Source organism: Spinacia oleracea, chromosome 6, assembly GCF_020520425.1.
Source record: "Spinacia oleracea cultivar Varoflay chromosome 6, BTI_SOV_V1, whole genome shotgun sequence".
Lineage (NCBI taxonomy): Eukaryota > Viridiplantae > Streptophyta > Magnoliopsida > Caryophyllales > Amaranthaceae > Spinacia > Spinacia oleracea.
In genome coordinates this window covers 145,609,146-145,633,579 of record NC_079492.1, presented here as the reverse complement: position 1 = coordinate 145,633,579, position 24,434 = coordinate 145,609,146, and the positions used below count along the sequence as shown (strand labels likewise).

General features: G+C 36.4%; 3 protein-coding genes and 1 long non-coding RNA gene across 5 annotated transcripts; all 4 read left to right on the top strand.

Annotated features, from left to right (window-relative positions):
• Positions 1-375: 375 nt before the first annotated feature.
• Positions 376-8,391, top strand: LOC110796013 (beta-1,6-galactosyltransferase GALT31A). 2 transcript variants are annotated; one of them, XM_056832975.1, is made up of 12 exons: positions 376-791; positions 4,406-4,608; positions 4,717-4,816; positions 4,910-4,971; positions 5,105-5,316; positions 5,418-5,481; positions 5,579-5,651; positions 6,042-6,162; positions 6,242-6,329; positions 6,406-6,531; positions 6,608-6,717; positions 8,046-8,391. In XM_056832975.1, exons 2-12 carry the CDS (start codon positions 4,583-4,585, stop codon positions 8,192-8,194), a joined length of 1,131 nt encoding a protein of 376 aa, XP_056688953.1. In that variant the 5' UTR covers positions 376-791; positions 4,406-4,582; the 3' UTR covers positions 8,195-8,391. The 2 variants fall into 2 exon arrangements, with proteins under 2 accessions (XP_056688953.1, XP_021856740.1); XM_022001048.2 differs by lacking the exon at positions 4,406-4,608.
• A 996-nt stretch (positions 8,392-9,387) lies between these two features.
• LOC110796025 (uncharacterized) lies at positions 9,388-14,817 on the top strand. The gene is made up of 6 exons (XM_022001057.2): positions 9,388-10,273; positions 11,809-11,968; positions 12,123-12,296; positions 12,408-12,491; positions 13,528-13,609; positions 14,049-14,817. The coding sequence occupies exons 1-6, from the start codon at positions 9,930-9,932 to the stop codon at positions 14,507-14,509; spliced, it is 1,305 nt and encodes a 434-aa protein (XP_021856749.1). The 5' UTR covers positions 9,388-9,929; the 3' UTR covers positions 14,510-14,817.
• A 1,926-nt stretch (positions 14,818-16,743) lies between these two features.
• On the top strand, positions 16,744-18,707 carry LOC130464252 (uncharacterized). Its single transcript, XM_056833726.1, has one exon. It carries the CDS (start codon positions 17,158-17,160, stop codon positions 18,685-18,687), a length of 1,530 nt encoding a protein of 509 aa, XP_056689704.1. The 5' UTR covers positions 16,744-17,157; the 3' UTR covers positions 18,688-18,707.
• A 2,944-nt stretch (positions 18,708-21,651) lies between these two features.
• LOC110796033 (uncharacterized) lies at positions 21,652-22,884 on the top strand. Its single transcript, XR_002535502.2, has 2 exons — positions 21,652-21,984; positions 22,080-22,884. It is a non-coding gene; the product is annotated as an uncharacterized lncRNA (long non-coding RNA).
• The last annotated feature ends 1,550 nt before the right edge of the window (positions 22,885-24,434 follow it).

The window sequence follows — 24,434 nt, the reverse complement described above, 5'->3', positions numbered from 1 at the left end:
GTGTCAAATACGATTTGAAATAAATGAAGCCGAAGAATATATGAATAGTTATACTTTTTAACCGCTTAATAATTGCATTTTTTTTGTTTTGATAATAATAATTGCATTATTTGAGCACATAGTTTTTGTAGTACTTAGTTAAATGACATCCTAAATAAATTTAGAAACGGCAAAAATACCAGAAAATAATACCATCGGCCCACCGCACCGAATTATCTTCCTTACGTATGCTACATAACCGAAAAACAAAAAATCAGACAACACACGACTACACGAACAAGGCAATCCCATAATACTCGCCATGAGGAATAAAATTTTAAAATTTTAAAATTTTGAAAAAATGTTTAAAAGCATAAAACCGGGAGTGTGGGGGCCAAACTTCCCAGACAAAAGAAACTGAAAAAGCCGAGCCAACCTCTGCCTTCCCCACTCCCAGTTCTCTCACTCTTCAATAATACTTGCACGAATCTGCTATTTGTCGCATCAAATTATCTCTTCTTTCTTACAATCTTCCAGCATTTTTTAAAGAAATCAGATCCAAATTTCAACAAATTAACTCTACAATTTTCATGAATTTCTCATTTTAAACAAAATACACAAAAAATCATTGTTACTGTAGATCAAAGTTTTCATCCATGGCGACGAATTATTTCATGTAATTCAACAATTTGAACAATTGAAAGATAAATGGGAGGCTGCAAACAACACAAATTAGGAAATGGAGTTTCTATTCGATGCGTCTCCTTTTTCTGCATTGCTAGCTTTTTCTGCGGCGTTTTTATCGTCAGCAGGTGAACTCTCCTTTTCCAACTTTTATTTTCGATTTTAAGTGTTTTTTTTTTTTTACATAAAAAAATTGTTGGAAGGAATTTTACAAGTTATTACGAAGTGGAATTTTGTTTTTTTTGTTTGTGATAATGACTATGTACATTTCTGTTTTGTCCTTGATTTCTTATTTTCAATTGAATCATTGGTGTGCGGAAGAACAGTACACTGTAGTTACATGTATAGTTGTGTAATGGAGTTTCACGAATGGCGTAATTCGATGTGAATTAGCTTCCAAGTATAGATGCATGAGGTTTTTGTGAACAAATCAGAAATCACCAATGGGAAATAATTCTAATTTTAGGAAAAGGAGATGAAAAAGTACATATTATCTAATTTTAGGTCGCAATAGACTATGCTGCTTGTGTGATCACAATTGAGATGTATTGGAACCAAGTTTCGGTATCCGAACGCTTAATGGATGTGTTGAGCGTAGTGATTGTGGTAGCCTGGTAGGATGTTGCTTTAATTGGCTGAGCTTTTGCATTGTAATTTTGTAAATGCAATATTAGCTCCACTAATGATTGAGAAGTTAGCTTGCCAATGAGCCTCTTACCAGCTGTAGCCAAATTCTGCAAGGCACTAAAGGGAGTGTTTGGTTCGCGAAATTTAGGTATGAGGTATGGGTTTTGAATGTTATTGAGAAACCCGGGGAGATGTGGGTTTGGCTGCTCCATGTATCAAATAAAAGGGAAAAAAATGCATTCCCTAACTGAATCAAATACATGGTGTTAACTATTAAGAATCAAGTTCCTAACCCATAACATCTTGATATCAATACTGATTCCAACCCCATATCACTGCGAACCAAACGCCCCCTAAGGGTTTTGTGATATGGAAATCCAAGGCTTTTAAGTGATCGTGTTTAGAAGTAAACCAAGGTTTTAGCCGTTTTAGTAATCGTTTTGTAGAGCAAGATATATCACCTAACAAATTCTATCAACTAAGATAATGTACCAGTTACTGTATCCTTAATAGATCACGATTGCTGCCAGATATTTAAAAGATTATCTATACTAACCGATGAGGATAGTGGAACAATGTGTGGTACTAACTCGTGTGTGATTGATTAAAAATAACGAAGATCGATTAGCAAACTATGTATGAAAATGTACAAGGAAATTTACCGTGAGAACTCGGGTGCCGGGAGAAAATCCACCAATCCACTATGAAGAACATGATGATGATGATGGACAATAACAAAGATTTGGAACATTTTATCAACCATGAAAGTTCCCCCAAACTCTCCCTCACTTAACCCTAAGTGTATGTGCTTACATGGGGCTATATCTTTGTTCTCTTTCTCTCACCGTACATCTAATTACAATGCTTACAATGACTATATATACAGTGTAGGGAAAACAAACTAATGACTAATCTAACGGACATAAAAATACTACGTCGTTTACAATGTGTTAGGAACAAAAACAGAGATGCAGGGTCACACACGAGTGCTACTAAGTTTGAAGAAGTTCTATACTTGGAACTTCTGATTGAGAGAAAGAGAGAAGAGAATTTTATTGATTATGAATCAAAATGATTCTAGTTACATTGAGCAGTAGCAAAGTACATCAGCCTTTTATACTAGTGTGCTAGTTTGTAAGAAGAAGAAACACAACAGAGAAAGTTAGTTATAACTAACTATTACATCATGTAACAACCTATGCCAAGTCACCAATCTGTGTGCTGCAGTGCCATGTGGTCTTCAATCTGTTTCAGTAACTGAGTCAGCAATACAGTGATCAGTTTAGCTCTTGTGTTGGACTGATCTTGCTTAAGTGTGCTGATCAGTTTGTCATTGGTGATGGATTGATTTTGCTCAAGTGTGCTGCTGTCTTGCTTCTGATCATGTACTCCAATAGCCCCCCTCAAGCTAGGTGGTGATTGAACATAAAGCATACCTAGCTTGGACAATAACTCAGAGTGTTGAGGATATGACAAGACTTTGGTTAACACATCAGCTAGCTGATCAGAAGTAGGAACATAAGTAAGATCAATCAAACCTTCTAACACTTTGTCCCTTGTAAAGTGGCAATCCAGTTCAATGTGTTTAGTTCTTTCATGATGAACTGGATTCTTTACAATGTGGATAGCAGATTGGTTGTCACATTTAAGCTGAACTGGACTTAGGTTAGAAACACCCATTTCTTGTAACAATCGAACCAACCAAGTTATTTCTGAAGCTGCAGCAGCCATAGCCCTAAACTCAGCTTCAGAAGATGATCTGGATATGGTACTTTTCCTTTTGGATTTCCAAGAAATTGGACTTGTACCAAGGAGCATAACATAACCAGTGACAGATCTTCTAGTATCAGGACATGCAGCCCAATCGGAGTCACAATAGGCTTGTAAGATCAATTGAGAAGAAGATTGTATGTATATCCCTTGACCAATTGTATGAGCCACATATCTAAGCAGACGATTCAAAGCATGAGAGTGAGACACCTTAGGAGATTGCATAAAATGACTTAGGGTTTGAACTGCAAAAGAGAGATCTGGTCTAGTGTGAGTGAGGAAGTTAGCTTTCCAACCAAGCACCTATACTGAGTGGGATCAGTATATGGCTCATCTACTGAAGTAGTGAGTTTAAGTTTGACAGGAAAAGGTGTTTTGGCTAACTTGGACACATCCTTGTTACAATCTGCCAAAAGTTCCCTAGTAAACTTGGATTGAGTTAAGAAAACACCACTCTAGACCCTAGAAATCTCAATGCCAAGAAAATAGCTTAGTTCACCCAGATCTTTGATGCTGAACTTCTTGTGTAAATGAGACTTGAGAGAAATCTGTGCACTGTGGTCTTCAAGTGTCAGTAACTGAGTCAGCAATACAGTGATCAGTTTAGCTCTTGTGTTGGACTGATCTTGCTTAAGTGTGCTGATCAGTTTGTCATTGGTGATGGATTGATTTTGCTCAAGTGTGCTGCTGTCTTGCTTCTGATCATGTACTCCAATAAAGTTGAAACTGCAAGGACGCAGGCAGGGTGCGGGATTTGGCGCGGCTTCTAGCAATGCTTCCCCCACGTTTCTCTCTCACTCGTGGCCTCCCTTATGCCTCTTCTTGATTGTTTCCCTTGAAGTCTTGAACCCATCTCACTCATACAAACCCCAACACTAACCACCAGTGCAATGGCGAAGTCTTCCTTTCATTTACTGGGAGACAGATTAATGTTCCTTGGATTGCATGAAATACATTGATTTTAAGGTTGTAGATAGCTTTGCAGACATATTGTCCGGAAGCCTTCTAAATTTGGGACTTTTGTGGTTGGAGGTAGAGGATAAGTTGAGAGTTTAAGACTCCATGCTGAGACAGCATTTTGATTCCTAGACCAAGGTACCTTTGAAGAAGTTTCATCTTCCAGTAAAATCTCATGCAGAAGGCTCTTTTTACATCCATTTTGTTAGTTTTTCAGTTTTGTGCAGCTGATCGACTATACTCATAGTCCATTCCGTACTTTCGCGTGCACCCTAGAACAACCAATATGGTCTTCTACTCTTCTGTCTTTTTATCGAGCCATCGGGGATATGTTTTATTTATTTATGGATTTCTACCCTAGGATGACCTTTTTTTTTTTGCGTAGTAGGAGATTACGGCTGGTGTAGATGACAGATGCAGGCCTTGTTAGTGGAGATGGGTAAAACTGGATAAGTTGTTGGTTGAGGATGGTGAGTCAATGACTAAATCTTTCTAGGCTAGTGAAAATGGTAATGTATGTGACATTGAAGTAGGCAAGGGTTCATAAAGAGTCAGAGGAACTCAAATGATACAGAACTATATTTTCAGAAGGTGAATTCTCCTGAAATGAATGTTTTTCATGTAGACTTATCTGCTGGCTAGTCTCCAACTAACTCTTTTCTTCTAATGCAAATAACTTTCCTGTGGACTTTCCTGTAGATTCCAGGCAGATCCTGAATCTGTTACGATGGAGGGAACGTCTTTGTTGCAAAAGCAGAATGGGATTCCAACTCAACCACTAGTAAACTGTGACAACAGGGCAAGTTGAATTTATGACATGAAACACTGCATTTTCTGCAAACAATTTTTTGTTTACTCGTACAAGTGTAAAAAACTACCTTTGCTCTTACAGGAGGTATCTTTCCAAGACAGCGACATCTTTTCTCAAGTTTCTCACACGCACAACGTAATCATGTAACTTTCTATAGCAATTGTAGTTCCTTCCTATACTTTTCTTAATGGAAAAAGTAATTATCCTTTGTATTTTTATAACATATCAAGTGACCCTTTTGATGATGCATCGTTGACAATATTGCTATATGTTCAGGGAGCTGGACAAAACCATGTCCTCTTTAGAGATGCAGCTAGCTGCAGCAAGAACTTCCAAAGTTCATGATGAAGTGGTATCTCCAACTACTACAACCAAAGGAACTGACCAACAAAATGACCGTCCCAAGATTTTCTTTTTTATGGGAATTATAACTGCATTTAGTAGCAGAAAACGCAGGGATTCTATAAGAGAAACCTGGATGCCACGAGGTTCATTTTGACTTTCAATTATGACAATTCCCAATTCCTTTTGTAACATGATGTATTAGGAAAAAGTTGTATGTCTGATGATTTTATTGCTTTTTCTACAGGTGAGCAGTTAAAAAGGTTGGAGACAGAGAAAGGAATTGTTGTGCGATTCGTTATAGGACACAGGTATAGCTATAATAGTAATTACTTGTCTAGGACTAATTGTTGTATATTGCTAAAGATCAACACTTGAATTAAGCTGCTGCTCTTATCCTTGTTTCAGTTCCAGCCCTGGTGGAATTCTAGATCGGGCCATTGACGCAGAAGAAGCTCAACATAAAGATTTTTTTCGATTAGTAAGTTGTGGATAAATTATGCAGAATTTTATCCGTGCTATGTACTCTGTCAGTCCCTTGTTTGAACATTCAGTCTTATATACACCTGTTCGAATAAAGATTTCTATGAGACAAGGAGTGACATATTCAGCGTTTAGTACTAAAATTGCCTGCAAAGATGTTAAAAGGATATCAATTTTTTTGAACTTATCCGAATTCCAAAACCGCCTTAAACTTAGCTTTTGCATTTGAGTGAGGATAAATGGCACTAACAAGTTGGTTAGTATAGTATTTGCTAATTACATTAGAAAACTAACATAAATTCCATTGTACTGTGGCATAGGCGGCAGCACTAATATCTTATTCACTGTTTGGAAGAGCTTACCTAAAGGGGAAATATCTATATTGCAGGACCATGTAGAAGGATATCATGAACTGTCTTCAAAAACTCAAATTTACTTTTCAACAGCTGTTGCAAAGTGGGATGCTGACTTCTACATTAAAGTTGATGATGATGTGCATGTAAATCTTGGTTAGTGTCTCTATATCCCCACTAACTTTTACCTTTTCGAATATACGTGTAAAGATACATATTATGCTACGTGTGTCAGGTATGGTGGCTTCTGCGCTGGCACGCCAGAGGTCAAAGCCCCATGTTTATATAGGCTGTATGAAGTCTGGACTTGTCCTGTCCCAAAGGTGAGGAAATTCAAGGTTCCTGTCTCTATATAGTTGTTTGGAGGATTTGGACTGAGGGTTTTGCTATCCTTTGCAGGGGAGTCAAGTACCACGAACCAGAGTTCTGGAAGTTTGGTGAAGAAGGGAACAAATACTTCAGACATGCCTCAGGTCAAATATACGCACTTTCAAAAGACTTAGCCACCTATATTTCAGTAAATAAGTGAGTCCTTTATTTTCTCTCTAATTTATGTAGAAAATGGATGAAAGATTTTCAAACTAACTTTGTTCTGCTTTAGGCATTTACTTCACAGATTTGCTAATGAAGATGTATCACTTGGTTCTTGGCTAATTGGTCTTGATGTCAATCATATTGACGATAGAAGCCTCTGCTGTGGGACCCCTCTTGGTAAGATGCTTGTCAATGCAACCATGAATAGGCAGTACACTTAAGCTTTTGTTGATTTTAGGCTCCGTTTGGTATTGGTAGGGTGTAAAACGATTTTCCCCTTTTCAATCATTTTACGTTGTTTGGTTTGGCAAGGAATGAAAAACAATTTTTCATAACGTACTCCCTCAAAGGTGGAAAAACCTTTTCGAAACCACTTTTTCACCTTTCCTCCTTACCTCCCTCTTCCTTCTTCCCCTCAATCTTCACCATCGTCTCTTTGATATAGTGTTTTCCCTTGGAAAAGGGAGGAAACCAAACAAAGGAAAACTAGTTTGATATTGTGTTTTCCCTTGGAACGTGTTTTCCGTGGAAAATCATTTTGCACTGAAAATGTTTTACACCAAACCAAACGGAGCGTTAAACTGGTCACTCTATTTTGATCCCTCTTTCGTGAAAGTGAGAGCTTCATGCCGGTTCAGGTACATAATGTTTTACCTTAGTTGGTGACCTCATCAGTTCATGTGAGTCTTGAGTGTACTACTATTTTGTTGGAGTGTAAAGAAATCATTTTCTCTGGTTACATTTTTGGTGATCTTTTTGTAGTAGAATGACTAGTAAAGACCTTAATACCTTATTAGAATATCTTAAGTGTGGTGTGCCTATTTCACTCAGGCACATGCATACTTCCACAGCCAGACAGTGATTTATAGTAGAGCTGGTGTACCTAAGCATACCTTTGTTTTGCCGTTAGTGGCTCTGATCAACTATATTCATGTAGTTAAGTGCTTGATCTGTTGGCAAGTTGTGAATTGTAACAAATAATCAGCAGACCTAACTTCTTACTGGGCTTCATTGGTTTATCTTCCTTACCTGGAAGGGTTTTATTACGTCTACATGGTTGGTCTGAAAGGGACAGTTGCATCAATTTTAGCAAAATATTCAGCTGTTAGATAATTCACTATTTCCTGCTTTACCTTCAGTCTGAAATAACCTGAGGTTTATCATAGACACTTCTCAATTTCTTAGAGAGGTACTTGTTTTTAATACATTGCATTACCATGGAAATGTTACACCATTGTAATGTTATTAAGATGATTTTATTGAACAAATTGATCAAGAAAGGTTTTTTAGATATAATCTGTTGCATCATTTATATGAAGTCTTCCAAGAACGAATTCAAGTAGTTATGATGGTTTCTGATACTTTCTAAAGACTTATGTATACTTCTTCTACAAACTGCCCTACTCATTCCAAACCAAATCAGTGTTTATCATTGTTTTGTTCTCTCGTTCTTTTCCTTCCCAAACATCATCACTTGTCTTACTTCCTTGTCATGTTTTGTTCAGATTGCGAATGGAAGGCACAAGCAGGAAACCCGTGTGCTGCTTCATTCGACTGGAGTTGCAGTGGCATTTGTAAATCAGTTGAAAGAATGGGAGAGGTGCACCAACGGTGTGGAGAAGGTGATGGTGCTATCTGGCATTCTAGTTTCTGAAGCTGGTCTATTTTTACACTTTGGGAGCGAGGCGGAGTGGGAAAGGGTGTGTATGAATGATAGTTTTTTTTCCCAGATTTTTGTCTGCTAAAAAAAAAGATCATCTGCACAATTTTTTGTATGGCTAATTGGTTGTCTCAGAGAAATGTGGTTCAACAGTGTAAATTATTCAATTCAATGAAATTTGTTATGGTCTATTTCATGATTTGCATCTATGGTCTTCAAGAAAATAGATAGATCAATGAAAGATGTGATAATTTTTTATGTTTGGGAAATGCCAACTAGTAGTAACCTGGCACTACAAAAAAATACATGGTCCCAAAGGAATATCTATGATACAGTTATATTTTACTCTAGTTTAATTAGAAATAAAATTAAAAAAAATTCGTACCCACACACATGACCGACATAACCAATTAAGTATTGACCGAGTGATTAAGACCGAGGGTATGTGTATTACTCTGTACGCATAAGTTTCAGGTTCTAAAACATGACACATCATTCTTCCAAATTAAAAATTATAAGAAGAAACATTCAATTAAATTGCATGTTGATGTGATTCTGCACATTTATTTTAAATCAACAACCACATGACATTCTCTAAGTCATTACAATTCATCATTATTATTGATTATTTGATGGAGTACCTTGTATCTTCTCTCATCCTATCCACTACTCTATTAGACATATTTATAACATTATCACCGGAGTTTTGTGTTAATTCAACTAGCTCTTGAGCCCGTTCACAGAACGGACAATTATACCGTTATTTTAATTTTATTGAGAACTTGTGAATTTAGTGGGAATATAGGATTTAAATAGAGCTTAAATGTGAAGGTTGAAAAAAAATATACTTCCTCTGTTTAGAAATAGTTGCAACACTTTGACTTTCACGTTTGACAAAGCACAACTTTGACCGTTAATATAGCTAGTTATCCATTATTAAATTATTATTTTTTGATAATTTGAAAGTAGACATTGAGACTAATCTAACCATTTTTTTTAAGATAATATTTTTTTTATAGGTGTAAAATGAAAGTGCATAAAATGAAAGTGGTGTAACTATTTTTAAACGAATGAAGTATAAATTGAATGGCAAATTAGTATTGAGTGCTATTAAAGAGATGAAGTGGCAGAGGCGTGTGAGTTGTAAAGTATAATATTTAGCAAACAACAAAACAAAAAACAAAACAAAATTCGAGTTAAATCTTACAGACCAAAACGCTATCTTCTACTTTAAACGCTACTGCCGGACACACATTCACAAGTATTCTACAAAATCACGGTCGATTAATATTTTCTTACCTCGTAAAACATTTTTTGAAAAGGTCCTACAGGAAATCCAAAAATCTGGCGGTCCAAGTAGCAACCACAGCTTGAAGTCTTGAACTAATCAGCTGGCGCTTATCTAAGAAATCCTTATCCACTTTTTCTCGGTTTCTTTTCTTGATTTTACCCTTTTGTCTTCTTCTCACTCCTTTAATTTCCTCCATTTTTATACTCGTATCTCAATCAATCGTACTATATTCCTCCCCCTTCCATTTCCATCCCCAATTGTTTACTTTTTTTTTCATTTTTAATTTCATCCTTTACTTCACATAGAAATTAAAATAAAAATGATTTGGGGTTTATCCTGATTTTTCTCAAATTTCCCAGAACCAAAAACCCTCGATTCGATCAACCCCAGATCAAATTGAATCGAGGGTTTATCAAAATTTGGGGGGGAAATTGAAAAATGGCGGTGATTTCATTATTATTGGAAGTTTTAAAGAAACCCAGTATATGGGATATGTTATTTGATCTGATTTTGTTGACTGTGCCTCTTTGGATTGCTGTTTTTGTGGGTGTTGTTGTGGGTTGGGCTTGGCGGCCCAATTGGGCCATCTTTGGTGGTAGTGTAACTCAGAAGCAATCTTCTTCATCATCTTCAGCAAGTGATAATAAGGGTTTCAATTCAATTCATTGTTTAACATCTTTCAAATCACTGTTTTCGAGTTTATTGTCTCGGACTGTGTCTAATTGCAGCTTGGAGGATGCTAATTTTAATGACCAGTCTTGCATTTTGAAGTCTAGTTCAAGGTTTGTTTAATTTTTAACTTTTACTTTTCATGTATTATGTACTTTTTGTTGATTACAATAGTGGCATGTTAGGTTGTTCGTGTTGTTTTGATCAAAAAGTTGTTGACTTTTTAGATTGGTTGTTTGCTGTCTAATTAGCCAAATGGGTATTTTAATATATCTACTTACATCATTTGAGTATTTTAAAAACAATTCAGGTAAAATTCGGTAATAAACACCCGAAAACCAGTAAGATTATGATTGACTAAAAGTGTGAGTGACATGAGCAATCAGGTTTGATTTTTGACTGAGAATTTTGATATTGATTCCTGCTGTTCATGGGTTTAAGGAAGTAATTGGGGAATTATCTAGAAGTAGTTGTTAATTGGAAGGAGATCTAGGGTTTCTAAACAGAAGCAAATTGAAGTAAAATGATGTTTGTGTTTGAAGAATCAAAGGTTGGAGATAATTGAGGAGAAGCATTGACATTGAGAAGAAGAAAATTGTTGATACAGTAAACATTGTTCTGGGTGAAATCGAGTAATATGTGCATACTTCAGTTCATTCTTTATCAAAACATAATGTTCTTGGTTCCATTTCAATTCTACCAAAATGATTACATTTACTAAGTTGGTTGGAGGCTATATCTAATATGGAGTATCAAATATTCAATCCCTAATATAGTAGACAAAGGCTCGAAATAATAGAACTTTTTTCTTCCCTCTTTATGTTCCCTCTATATCTTTTTTTTCATCTGTCTTCGCAATGCGAATATTATGTACAAAGTATTTGCCAATGTCAGACAGAACTTTTTGTCTTAGCAAAATTTGGAAAAAGAAGAAATGAATTAAATGAAAAAAAGTGAGCGAGAGAGTGGGGGAAGTAGTTACAGTAGTAGAATCCTAGCAGTATGCTCTTTTGTTTATTTATAGATATAGCAGCATAGAAGTAGGTACATTCACCTACAGATGTATGGGTCTTACATAAGGTTTACATCAATGTGGTTACTTCAGATTTAATAAGTGTTTCTCCTGTATTTGAATTTGATATAAGAGTATTTTGTCTTGTATGTTGAGTTCTGTTTTTCTTGGGAGGGGTGTGACATCTTTGCTCACGAGGTTGTAGGTAAGTTAATCTGGTTAACATAATAAGAGTCGCATTGAAAACCTATGATACAAACAAGTCAGCCACTAGCAAGTTATTTACTTAAGAACAAACTGCTGGACAATTTTTTTTTTAATGACGATGCTTAGAGATGAGAATATCTTGGTACCAATTATTGTTTGAATAAGGTTATAAGTAAACGTTAACCTGTCCAAGGAAGGTGCCTTTTACCCCAGTTTTGGAAATATCTTTCAGTTGGTTCTTGGTTTCTTGGGTTATACACTTATACCTCAAAAGGCTGAAATGAGAGAGTTTGGTAGAAGGATGTCATGCAAAATTTATGTGTTAACTTCTTTAATCAGTTACTCTCTTCAATCATCATTTCTTAAATGCTTTTTTTTTTTCCCTTCCCTGATTTGCCAATTCATTTTGGGTCATATTTCATGGTTCAGTTTGTCGCATGAGAGAAACATGTCGAATGCGGTTAATGAAGCTGATTTAAGGCATTTGTATCAATTGGTTGAAGTGCAAGATGGAGGGCCTGCTTGGATTCATATGATGGATCGTTCTACTACAACTATGACCTACCAAGCTTGGCGCAGAGATCCCCCGGTTGGTTTTCATATATTTTTTTTTACTTTCTTGGCATGTCAATCAATTTATAACTAGTTAAGATACTTCGGTGTTTGTTCGCTTTATAATTTGAGTTGACAGTTTGATTCTCTGTGTATCAAATAATAACAACCTTTGTTGGTCCATATTGCAGACTGGTCCTCCTCAATATCGTAGTAGAACTGTGTTTGAAGATGCTACTCCAGAAATGGTGAGAGATTTTTTCTGGGACGATGAATTTCGTTCCAAATGGGATGATATGCTCATACATCATGCTGTACTGGAGTCTCAGACTACGGGAACTATGATAGTGCAGTGGGTGCGCAAGGTATATATCGACATCATTCCCCCCCCCCCCCCCCCCCCTTCTCTTTGGATTAAGCATTTGATTTTTTTTTTATTTATTATTGTTCTTGCTCATAATTTATGGTCTGTACAGTTCCCATTCTTCTGCAGTGACAGAGAATATGTGATTGGTCGCCGGATCTGGAAATCTGGAGGTTCTTATTATTGCGTCACAAAGGTAACATTTACTTTTGCGATTTTTTGACAATGTCTTAATCCATGTTTGCATTTCGTTGTACTTAGCTTTCCAAAAATATGAGAATCAATAATATTTATATGCTATTAAGAAACCGTTCGTTGAATAGATATAACTGCATGATACATCCTAGAGCTGTAGCCAGTCCTGCACAACACCTAGAGCTGAAGTTCATATAGTACATGTTTAGACGGAGATCGAAACATCCCGATAAAATTGTAGATGAATAGATCCATTAGTCGAAGAAGCTTAAACGTACATAGAGCCAAAGTTGAAGATACCTATTGAGTCAAAGCTCAGAAACACTAGTGTGTAAGTTTATACCTCTGACAATTTGATTTAACTCCATACCCACTTTAGTATTGAGAAACATAACATGATGGATAACAAGCTCAATGAGCCGCCTCCATAAAACATTTTTGCAGCATCTTCCAATAGCTTTTACGGCATTATCGGCATTGAACTGTAGAAGTTCAGCTTTCAAGACCTTCCCAAGTTCCAGTTACATCAGTTGAAACTTTTGCCCTCCCTCATTGACATAAAAAGAGTTGTAAGCTGCATCTACCTCTGTGTTAGTACCCCTTAATAGAAGTTTCACTTTGTTTACATGAAAAATCCTTATCTATTGGGGTCTGATTGTGCTCCCTTGTGATTTGGTAACGGACCAATTACTACCATCAAATGGTTGTGTATTAGTTAGGGTGTTGTGCAAGTGCATGTTTAGGTTCTTTTGTTGCTTAGAAACTGAAGTTTCTATTAATCCTCTGGTCAACCTGGGTTGCTCGTACTTGGGGACAAACATCAGTTGCATGGTACCAGCCCAATTTCTGTTGAAAATTTCCATTGCTTAATATTAACCGACAGTGTGATGTCAAATTAGGTTTATACTGTGAAATGGCATTAGCGTGGATGACTGTATGTATTATTTACAGGATTAACGGGTACTAGTTATAAGCTGTTCTTGTTCATACGTAGCTGAACAAACCTGACGAATCTGCTCCTTTTCTGTTTGTCACAGGGTGTACCTTTTACCTCTCTTCCTAGACGAGACAAACCAAGGCGTGTCGATCTCTTTTATTCAAGTTGGTGCATCCGTGCAGGTACTTAGTTAAGATCTGGAATTTTTCGTAGAAGTTTAACCACTAATGTCTTTTGTTAGTAGTAATTAAGGCTCCGTTTGTTTTCACAAAAAACACTTTTCCGGAAAATAATTTACCATCTTTCCTTTTGTTTGTTTTGTTAAGGGTGGAAAACAACTTTCTCTAAGGGAAACCAACTTTCCCTTCGAAAAGAAGGAATGCCACATTTTCCACTCTAATCCCTTACATTTCCTTTTCATCTCCTCTCATTCCCACTCTATGTTCTTTTTCTTTGTAATTTTTCTTCTAACGAAACAAACAAAGGAAGCTATTTCCGATTGATGTTTTCCCTTGAAAATTGTTTTCCATGGAAAATCATTTTCAAACAAACGGAGCCTAAGTTTTTGAATATGGCCTCGGGAGTGAATACTGAAACACTTATCATTCAAATATGAACCAGCTGAATCTCAAAAAAAGGAAGGCCAAATGACTGCAACTGAGGTAATACTTTTCCATCACGAAGACATGGGTATTCCTTGGGAAATTGCAAAGCTTGGAATCAGACAGGGTATGTGGAATGCAGTTAAAAAGATAGACCCTGGTTTGCGCGCATACCAAAAACAGAGATCATCATCTGAAACTCCACTCTCTCGTAGTGCTTTGATGGCTCATAACAATACTCGAGTCAGTACAGATTACCTCACGGCCTTATTAGAGGCTGAAACCAGTGATCTGCCTCTTGAAGATGAAGATCTTGACACAGATGCAAACTCTTCGGAGAAATCAGGAGTGAACATACCTAGAGCTGTCATTGTAGGTGGTGCTATAGCACTTGCATGTACTATTGACAGAGGACTATTGACCAAAGCAGTCATCTTTGGAGTTGCCAGAAGATTTGCAAGAATTGGGCGGAAGACGTGACTTGGGTTGTTCATGTTAAAGTTGCAACACATTCAAGAACCAGATGGTTGCATTTAGAGCATGCCTTGCCCCGAGTGGGGAAACGAAAGAAGGTTGGTTGTTGGCCATGCGAGGTGAGAAGGTTGCTCGTTGTATTATAAACGGGAAGAATGTGCTATTTTTCTTTATCCGGTGGTGGTGGTGGTGGTGGTGGTGGAGGTGGAGGTGGGATTATTGTTCATCTGTTAATTTATTAATGGATAAAATTTGTATAACATGTTGATGTTCCCATACCCTTATTATTATATGATTTATTCAGTATTTATATCTTCCCTGCGTTTTTTTAAGGTAGTGATTTGATTTTGGCTCTGTTTGGTAGATAGCTGATATTAATTTTAAGGTGGTGATTTGATTTATTTAGTCATTTTAAATGATTAGAAGTGTTTGGTAGATAGTTGAAATTTTATTTAAGAACGATTAGATGACTGAAATTAAGACGTTAATATGATTGTTTACAAATCAGTCAGCTGAAATTTTTTCGCCTGACATGCATGAGCATTGGTATGTTCAACTTACCAAGAGGAGAAATTAAAAGAGAAAGAGATATATCATTAAAGTACACTGTAGCGTGACATTTTTTTCCACGCATAGCACACCTGGTTCACCAAACTCTGACTACATTTAGATTGATTCGGGTCGCACACTTTAGGCTCGAACCTATGACATATGGCTTGGTAATCTAGTGGATTGGAAAAATCAAAGAAAGTGAAAAGGTCAGAAACTAAAGAAGTAATATAATATTTTCTTTAAAAGAAATGTTTTAACTACGGAGTAAATATAATATTAATTAAAATATTAAAAAAATTAAGGTATTTAAGAAATTAGTTTTACTAAACAAGTAATGCAAACAATTACGTTATCAGTTTCACCTTATCAATTTAAGGTGCTAGTTTATCAATTTCAGTTACTTTATCAGTTTGGCTCGATTTCAACCAGTGTTGCCAAATATATAAGCACAAACTAAATAAAAGGAATTTGTAGGAAGTTCTTTTAGATACTCCATCCGTCCCTTTTCGATTGCCTTATTTTCCTTTTTAGGGTGTCCTTTTGAGATTACTCCATACCTTAAATGGTAAATTTTTTCACTTGTTCTCTCTTTTTTTCCTCATATTCTTATTTTATCAATCCATGTGTAAATTTTACAACCAAGTCTTGATAAAGTAATTTTTTGGCTAGGACAAAACGGAAGGAATACGAAGAAGCACAAGATCACCAAAGATTGAAACAAAGGTCATTCACTCATTTGGTATCAACGTTTCCAACTTCATAAAGCAAGGCTGTGAACAATACAATTTCTTCCAAACAATCGTAGCATGTGATTTCCAATTCACATGTTTGTTGTTTCCTTGTGATTTCCAAATCCCAAGTGCATCTAGAAAAATGAGAATATGTGGATGACAAAATGTCTCTCTACTGTGAATCGTGATTTTCACATCCCAATCTACATTAAGCATGAAAATCCTGTTAACTTCTTTCAATGCGGGATTGCGGATATATAATTATTTATTGATCACTTTGGCAAAAACTCATAAGATGACTCTATTTTTTTTTTTTGACGGGATAAGATGGCTTGTTGGGAAAGGCCAATTATCGAAAATGGTGTCGTTAGAAAAAATCAATACTAAGAAGGTATTAACGGAAATTTCCTGAACTTTTTCAGTCAAAGTGCAAAATTATCCTTGTCAATAGAAAAGTGAGTACAATCATTATCAACGACAACCTAATAACAACGTGTTAGAATGCACTTGCCCTCAGAATCTCAAACAGTGATAATACCGTCCGTTGAATCAATATTTTAATTGGAGATGTCAAAATTGAACTTAACTATCAACGTGTTAGAATGCACTTGCCCTCAGAATCTCAAACAGTGATAATACCGTCCGTTGAATCCATATTTTAATTGGAGATGTCAAAATTGAACTTAACTATTGATAAGGGCATTAGCAATAGTGAGGTTTGTGGAGAGGTTTGTGCAAAGTTTTTTGAGGTTTGTTAACAAACCTTGTTATTGTGGGTAAAGTTACAAAGCATGAGGTAGTTCCGGTAGCAACAGAAACCAAGGTAGTCCGATTTCTCTCGATATTCTCTCTCTAAAAAAAAAATTCTTGGGTCTCGCAATTTACCTTGTGTTGAAGCTCGCCGGAGACGGAGCAAGGCCTGAACATCCTATTCTGATCTCCGGCGAGTTCGTCTTTCTCAGCCTTATAGTAGTAATCTTCTTGAATAATTATCCTACCTGGATTTGCACCTACTGGGATTTGCAGTTTATTTTTTGTAGACGGAATTGCTCTCAATCAATATACAAAGGAGCTCTTCTTCTATTTTGTTTTAAGATTTACATAGTTACGGTTCAGTATTATTCTGGCATCTAGTTGCTTTGTGGTTTTGGAATTTTAGCTTTTGGTATTTCTTCTTGCGTGGAGTATTGGTGTCTGGTGTTTAGTTTCTTGGACCCTTAAAATGTGTTCCTTGGAATTTTATAATAAATTTAGGGGGAAGCTGAATCAAATTCTCACTGATGGGGAAGATCTCGTGGAAGAAGATGAACTTTTAATTAATTAATTTCAAAATCGGAAAGTCCTAGGGAGGTCTTAGACCTTGCAAAGGATATGAAGGAGGCAGGAAACCTTCTTTTCAAACAAGGAGATATAGAAGATGCTCTAGAAAAGTATGGTTATGCTGGAATTATACTTGGTTGTTTTCAGTTTGAGGAGAATGATGATAGAGCTGAATTTTTTGATCTGGCTAACTGTATTCTTCTAAATTCAGCAGCATGTTTTAGTAGAAAAAGGGAGTTTGAGCAAGTGGGTAAAATTTGTTCGGTTATATTGGAATTCAACCCCAACAATGTGAAAGCTTCGTATAGAAGAGCCATGGCTGCTATAGAATTAGGGAGAAGTGACTTGGCCTACCCAGACTTGTTAATGGCCTCTCATAATGATCCTAGAAATACAGAGGTTCGTAAGAAGCTTGAGGAAGTAAAACAGTCCCGAGAAAAGGAGGTGTCAGGAAAACATTCCTTAGGTGATGTTCCAATTGGGTTAGGACTTGGCCTATCTCCACCGAGGAAAAAGTCTAAAGGGGAATTGGTGAAAGAACATACCATTGATCAAGTTCAGCTTCATGAAAAGGAGCATATTATGTCTGAGAAAATTGGGTGTGACGTTCGCTTGGGATTGAATAGTACAGTAAGTGAGCCAGTTTTATCTATCATGAAAGACAAGCATTTGTCGGAAAGTTCAAGTGTTGTTGAGGAAAATCTCATGTCTGCAGTATTGGAAGGAGCAGAGGAGATGATGGAAGATGTTTTAAGTGTTTCAAACTCTGAGAATTCTAAGCCAGTGGAACCCAATTACCGGGTTGTTAACCGATTGAGGTCGGGTTCATCATTGTCTATTTCAAAGAAAGACTATCAGTTGTTGTTGAAAGGCAAGACTATTCAATATTTTAACTCTAAGGTGGCGTCTCCTATGACCATTAGAGTAATAGGTGGTGGCCTAGACAATACTATGAAGAGGAATTATGAATGCCATGAGAAAAGGTTGGAAGACTCCTTTAGGGTGGATATGCCACAACATAGTTCAATTGTTAGTGGCTTAAATGAGGAGTTAGAAAACCAAAGAGAAGAGAGGTTGAGATTGGATGGTCATTACAATTTATTTGATTCCAATAAAGAGTCGGAAAGTGAGTCCATGAGCGTCACTACGGAAAACTATCACCATATAGGAGATGCAAGTGAGTACAGGGACGATGCTTGCTTCAAGTCAACGGCTAGTATCCAGCAAGATGAGAAATTTGATCCAGGAGTTAAGGTGAGAAAGAAGGATGGTCGTTGCATTGGAAGGAAGGCTACGAGGAAGCAAGTGGACAAGAAGGAAAATGCTATCGTAACTCACTCCTACCCTGTCTTTAGCAGTATCAAAGTTGAAAAGAAGAGAAAGGTTGTTACCCCGCCATCTGATTGCATACAACGTCCAAGGAAGAAGGTTTTATATGCGTCCCTTACCAATAGTATCGAGTCTTATGCTAGTAGTTTCGAGTCTTGTGCTAGTAGTGTCGAGTCATGTATTAGTAGTGATAAGTCTTGTAACAATAAGGTCATATGTGTATCCCATGAAATGGCCAATAGCCAAGAGTAATGGGTGTTGTTGTTTTTGCCTGTTTGTAATAGCTGCCAAAAAAAAAAAAAAAACAAAGCATGAGGTTTGTGCAAGGTTTGTTTTTATAAACCGGTTTGTTTTTGCAAAAGTTGGATAAGAATGCATGGGGAAGTGAGATGATGTACTCCAAAGCATGCAATATACTCCACATAACTGTAATATTATACGGCAAAAGGTGGATTAATTAGATTTTTTTGAGCTGATTTGGTTGAGCATATTTGGGCAAAATTTGGAGGAAATTATGAACAATAATAACAATTATTATTATTTCTTTAGAATGTTTAATCTTATTTTTTTTTAGTTATTTAATGTCTAATGTTGTTTGTTTTAATTATGAATTTGTACGAGATAAATGTCTATAGGCTATTTAGTCATATAGTTTTTAATTATTCAATGGCTAATGTTGTACGTTTTAATTATGAGTTTGTACAAGATATATTTTTCAATATGATTTGTGTATTTATTTTAGAATAGTGTATTGTGTTATATAATTGTAGGGGTGAGCACAATAGGGTACCCTGTTGAAATTCCAGGAACCGGAATCGGAACCTGTTGCAACAGGTTCCGATTCAGGGTACCCTGTAATTTTGAAAATTTGAGTAAAATATTTATATTTTATTGAAAAACTATCTACTTTATGGTTTGGGCTTTGATTGTTTTATAGTTTGGGCTTTGATTGTTTTATAGATTGGGCTTAAGTCGCAATTCTATATTTATATTTTCCAAAAATTAGCTTGGATTGTATTATATTTTAGGCATATGAAGCATTTTCATATGGCCCAGTTCCTTATTTTGGGTACTCCACGTTAAAATTAGTGTGTACAGGGTACCCAACAGGGTACCCGTTCTAAAAATTTGTTACCCGGAACCAGAACCTGTTGCAACAGGTTCCCAAATTTGTTACCCGGAACCGGAACCTGCACAACAGGTTTCGGTTTCGAAACCTCAGATTCCTAACAGGTTCCGGTTCCGATTCAGGGTACCCTGACTTTTTGCTCACCCCTATATAATTGTAACCAACATGTAAAGTTAAGTGTCATTATGTCTTATAAATATGGTTTTATCTGTTAAAAAAGAAAATTGGAAATTAATTTTAAATTTAAAAAATAAATACATTTTAACGTTTATGATCATTTTATTTTTCATAATTAACTTCACTAATTTTATTTATTTTATCAACTTTAACTTAAGTATGTAAAAAGAGACCATATGATGTATATTGACGTTTCCCTCGAAAAAAAAATGTATATTGATGGTGAGTCCCCTAAACAAACCTTTGTCTATTGTTAGTGAAAGGTTTGTAGAATAAGAGGTTTGTGTGATGATGATGTGGCATATAAACAAACCTTGAAGAGGTTTGTACTATTGCTCATGCCCTAAGCAAGTTTGCCAATAAATTAAAACCATATTCTCATCTTGTTTAGAGTAATAAAAAGCTCACATACTTTCTCAAACTGGTAACTAAAAGCTGTAAGGGGGCGTTTGGTTCACATTTGGTATCAGGTATGGGGTTAGGTATCAAACCCATGAGATTGGGATAAGTGATACCTACAAACCTATACCTAATATTAGAATTTCGATTCAAAATATTGGAAGTCAAAACTTTCCTTTGACTAGCAAATTTTTTTTCTTTTTAATTTTAATCTCTTATTTCCCCCTTTTTCCCCCCTACAACAGACTTAACATGCCCCAATTTTCAGATCTCCTCCTCGGCACAGACCCGGCTAAAAGCAACATAGGTTATATAATAAAATGTGTAATAGAAGATAGTTAATGTTGCTTGCCATAATAGTTGAGACTTAACTTTTTAGTACACAAGATTCAGGTTCGACTTTAATGATATGCATTTTTTTTTGTTTCTTGATTTTTAATTTTTTGTGGCCTAAATTTTATATTTAGCACATGGCCTGTATAATGTTTAAGACAGTTATGAGTCAGCCCCATCATAGATGTCTTGACTTCGTGCTCGTGTCGGGCCGTGCTCTTTTCGTGCCCTTGTCGAATCGGGTTTTTTTTCGTGCCCGATCGAGCCTCGAGCTTGCCCGACCATCTTTAATTATCCACCTACCCCTCAAGGTTGAGAATCCCATACCATAGAGGTTTCAAGGATGGACTCCACAAGTATTAATTTTAAAAAATAATTAAACCAAACATAAAGTATGGGTTTGGTTGATTCCAAGTTTCCAACCCCATCCTTGATTCCAAAATTGCTTGAATGTGAACCAAACACTAGGGGTGTTCATGGGTGGTTAACCGTCCCGAAACTTGATTCGGTTCGATAACCGAAAATTTCGGTTAGGCATTTTCATGAACCGTAACCGTACCGTTTAAACCGGTTACCGTTTAAACGGTTAACCGCGGTTTCGGTACGGTTACCCGGTGAACCATAAACCGCTATTAAATTATTTATTTTTATTTTGTATCACATTTATCGTATTATTTTTTTACAAAAAATAACAATCTGAAATAGAAGATCAAGTCAAACAAAAATAAGTGTAAACAATGTCTAAAATTACACAAGTTCATCAACTTCAAACAAAATTACGAAGTAACGTACTTATTGTTTCAAGAAAGGACTAATGGGCTAAGAGCCTAAGAAGTAAGTACACTAATAGGGCTAGTTGTGCACAAACAAACATTTTTTTACTTAAATACTTTACCTATAATTTTGTGATTTTGTCACCTCCAACTAAATTAAATTGAATTATTTTTTTGAAAAAATAAATTTCGGTTTATTCGGTTAACCGTTTTGTCAAAAATTGTAACCGTAACCGACCCGTTTAACCGTTAATTTTGCCGGTTCGGTTACCGTAACCGTTTATATTATTTTTTCGGTTCGGTTTACCGCCCATTTAGGTCGGTTTTTTCGATTTTCGGTACGGTACGCGGTTACGATTTTTTATGAACACCCCTACCAAACACCCCTTAAGTCCGTAACGCCCCAAAAAACAGCCAGAATTGGAAATCTCTCTCCAATATAAAAAAAGAGAAAATATAGCGTGGAAGTTACGAAGTGCAGAACATTTCTTTCTGTCAAAAACGTGTAGCCGCAAATATACTCCATAAACTCAAAAAGATATTGAGCGACCAATTTCTTCTTGGTCGAGATCCGGCGCTGTCCGGATTTCGCCCATTTTCAACCTTTTTCTTTCCAATTTCATTAGAATTCTATTCAGTTCAACAAGGAAATCAACAATGAGAAGATCCAGCGGTCTTGTGGCATCGATTCTTGCCGCATCTGCCTTCTCACTTTTCACATTTCCTTCACAATTTCAGGTAATTTTCCCCAATTTAATTTTCTTTTTAGGGCTGTTCTTCAATTATTCTCGTTTTCATGAATTTATGAATTTTAGGGTTTTGATTTATCGCAGGAAGTTCCGCCTTATGGATCGCAATCATCGTCAATTGGGAAGGAGAAATTTTCTCCCAGATTCGACGGGTTAAGGTTCATCGAAACCCTAATTACTGCTCATAGATGATGAAACCCTAATTTTCGATGGGATTAACCTGGTTAATTAGGTGATAAATGATTCTTATCAATTTTTGTCCGATGATTTTCTGAGATGTATTCAAATTGGCTCTCTTTGGGCGGCTTTAAAGATGTTGTAATGTTTCTCTTCTGATTTTAGTTCTGTAAAGATTGCAACTTTAATTTGGGTATGGGTTCAAAAACCATTAATTTCAAGTTTGAACCATGGGTATGGGTTATTCAAGTTTTGCTCTTCTACTAACCATTTCCGTGTATTGGGTGTTGACACCCCTCGTCGACTGAGACGAAGTAGCATCACCCAAGTAATCGCCTCACATTGTTTACCTAAGTGTGGGAACATCACCATTTCTTACCCGTTTGGTGTAGAAATGGTTGTTACTTTGATGAACACAATAACGCAGTGCAGTTTTGTGTTTGTGTTCAGCAAAGTAACAACAATCTTCAACACCAAACGGGTAAGGAATGGTGATGTTCCCACACTTGGGTGAACAATGTGGGGCTATTACTTGGGGTGATGCTACTTCGTCTCCGTCTATGAGTGGTGTCAACACCCAACACACGGAAACTGTTAGTAGAAGAGCATAACTTGAATAACCCATACCCATGGTTGAAATTTGAATAACCCCATTTATATGTTATGAACCATACATTTTTATTTCATATTGATTTGAGTTTTCTTGGTGAAATCTTTCACTCTGTCCTTGGTTATTGCGATTATAATTCGAGCAGCCCTTCATTTCATTGATACAGTAATTGGTTATTGAGATTACGATTTGAGCAGCTCATCAATTTAGTTATACAGTATCTGGTTATTGAGACTACGATTTGAGCAGCTCATCAATTTAGTTATACAGTATCTGGTTATTGAGATTACGATTTGAGCAGATCGTCAGTTTTGTGATACAGAAATTGGTTATTGAGATTTGAGATTACTAGCAGCTTGTCAATTTAGTGATACAGCAGTGTACGTTGACGGTCCTGCATGCCGGAAATGTATCAGAAGTTCTAATTTTTGTGAAATTTGGCCATTTTTATGTTTTGGTGCTGCTGAGATAGCTTAAGGTTATCTTCTAGCTTGGTGATCAGCACCTCTGCTGTCGCCTGTCCCTGCCCGGTAGCACATGTCTTGTGTTATCAGGGACGCACATGTGATATCACCTTGTGCAATTAAAGTTGAATGTGGACCGGGCCGGCACGAAAAAAGCACGGCATGGCCCGGCATGAGCACAAAGTCGTGGGCCGGGGGCTCGGGCTGTAATTTTTGGGAAAAGCACGATAAGGCACAACACGCTAAGTTTTGTAAAATTAGGCCTAGACACGATGGCCTGGCCTGGCATAACAACCATGGACCTAGGCCCAATTTTAAAATTTTCGGCATGATATAGAGTGGAATTGGCGTGGGTTCGGCCCTTTTAGGCCGGCCCAAAGCGTGACCCAACCCGGCCCACAACCATCTTTATGCCTAGTGTATGCATCTCTTTTGATTTTAAAATAAATCATTTACTTGGATTTATTTTCGGTTGATGAGATAACATACTACCTCTGTTTTGTATCGTAATCGATGCATCATTTCTTTTTTCACGTATTCCAACATGCTTCTTTGAAGATTAATATCTCTAATTGAGTGTAAGTAAAACTTATAAAAAATTAATATTTGGAATCCTCACATTGATACGAATTTAACAAGATCTCACTTGACTATGTTTGTTTTTACATAATGTGAAAGAATAATTGTCAAAGTTAATTAATGAACAATGTCCAAAAGAGAAACGATGCATCTATTGCGAAACGGAGAAAGTACTAAGAAGGGACATGATTCAGATCCCGTGATCATTGTCTCACGAGGATTGGGGATTACTGGATTAAGGGTAAAAGTGTTGGTTGAGGTTTCTTGAGAACATAAAAATATGATGAAAGTTATCTTGAACCTAATGTTAGACATGTGAAGGGTTTAGATTGGAGATGTTCTAGAAAATAGAGATTCACATTTTTCTTGCAAAATATGTGCCCCTTCAACTTGGGTTGCTGATCTTCTAGGAGACAGTTTATATCATATGTCTGTAAATCGTAGTCATGTTTTTGTTATGTTGGTATTGTGAAATTTAGGTTGATTATTCTTTGTAATCAAGATCCTAAATGTTCAGGAATGTTTTGATTTCGAGCTGCGTGTTAGTGCAAGAACTGATTTGTAATGTTAATTTTCACATGCATGGTTTATATTAGCTGTTAATGATGT

Coding starts and splice junctions, on each gene's coding strand:
- LOC110796025 (XM_022001057.2), top strand. CDS start 9,930: ATGGCGGTGATTTCATTATTATTGGAAGTTTTAAAGAAACCCAGTATA. Junction 11,969..12,122: donor CTTGGCGCAGAGATCCCCCG/GTTGGTTTTCAT, acceptor TCCATATTGCAG/ACTGGTCCTCCTCAATATCG. Junction 12,297..12,407: donor TAGTGCAGTGGGTGCGCAAG/GTATATATCGAC, acceptor TGGTCTGTACAG/TTCCCATTCTTCTGCAGTGA.
- LOC130464252 (XM_056833726.1), top strand. CDS start 17,158: ATGAAGGAGGCAGGAAACCTTCTTTTCAAACAAGGAGATATAGAAGAT.
- LOC110796013 (XM_022001048.2), top strand. CDS start 688: ATGGGAGGCTGCAAACAACACAAATTAGGAAATGGAGTTTCTATTCGA. Junction 5,652..6,041: donor ATAAAGATTTTTTTCGATTA/GTAAGTTGTGGA, acceptor TCTATATTGCAG/GACCATGTAGAAGGATATCA. Junction 6,163..6,241: donor TGATGTGCATGTAAATCTTG/GTTAGTGTCTCT, acceptor TACGTGTGTCAG/GTATGGTGGCTTCTGCGCTG.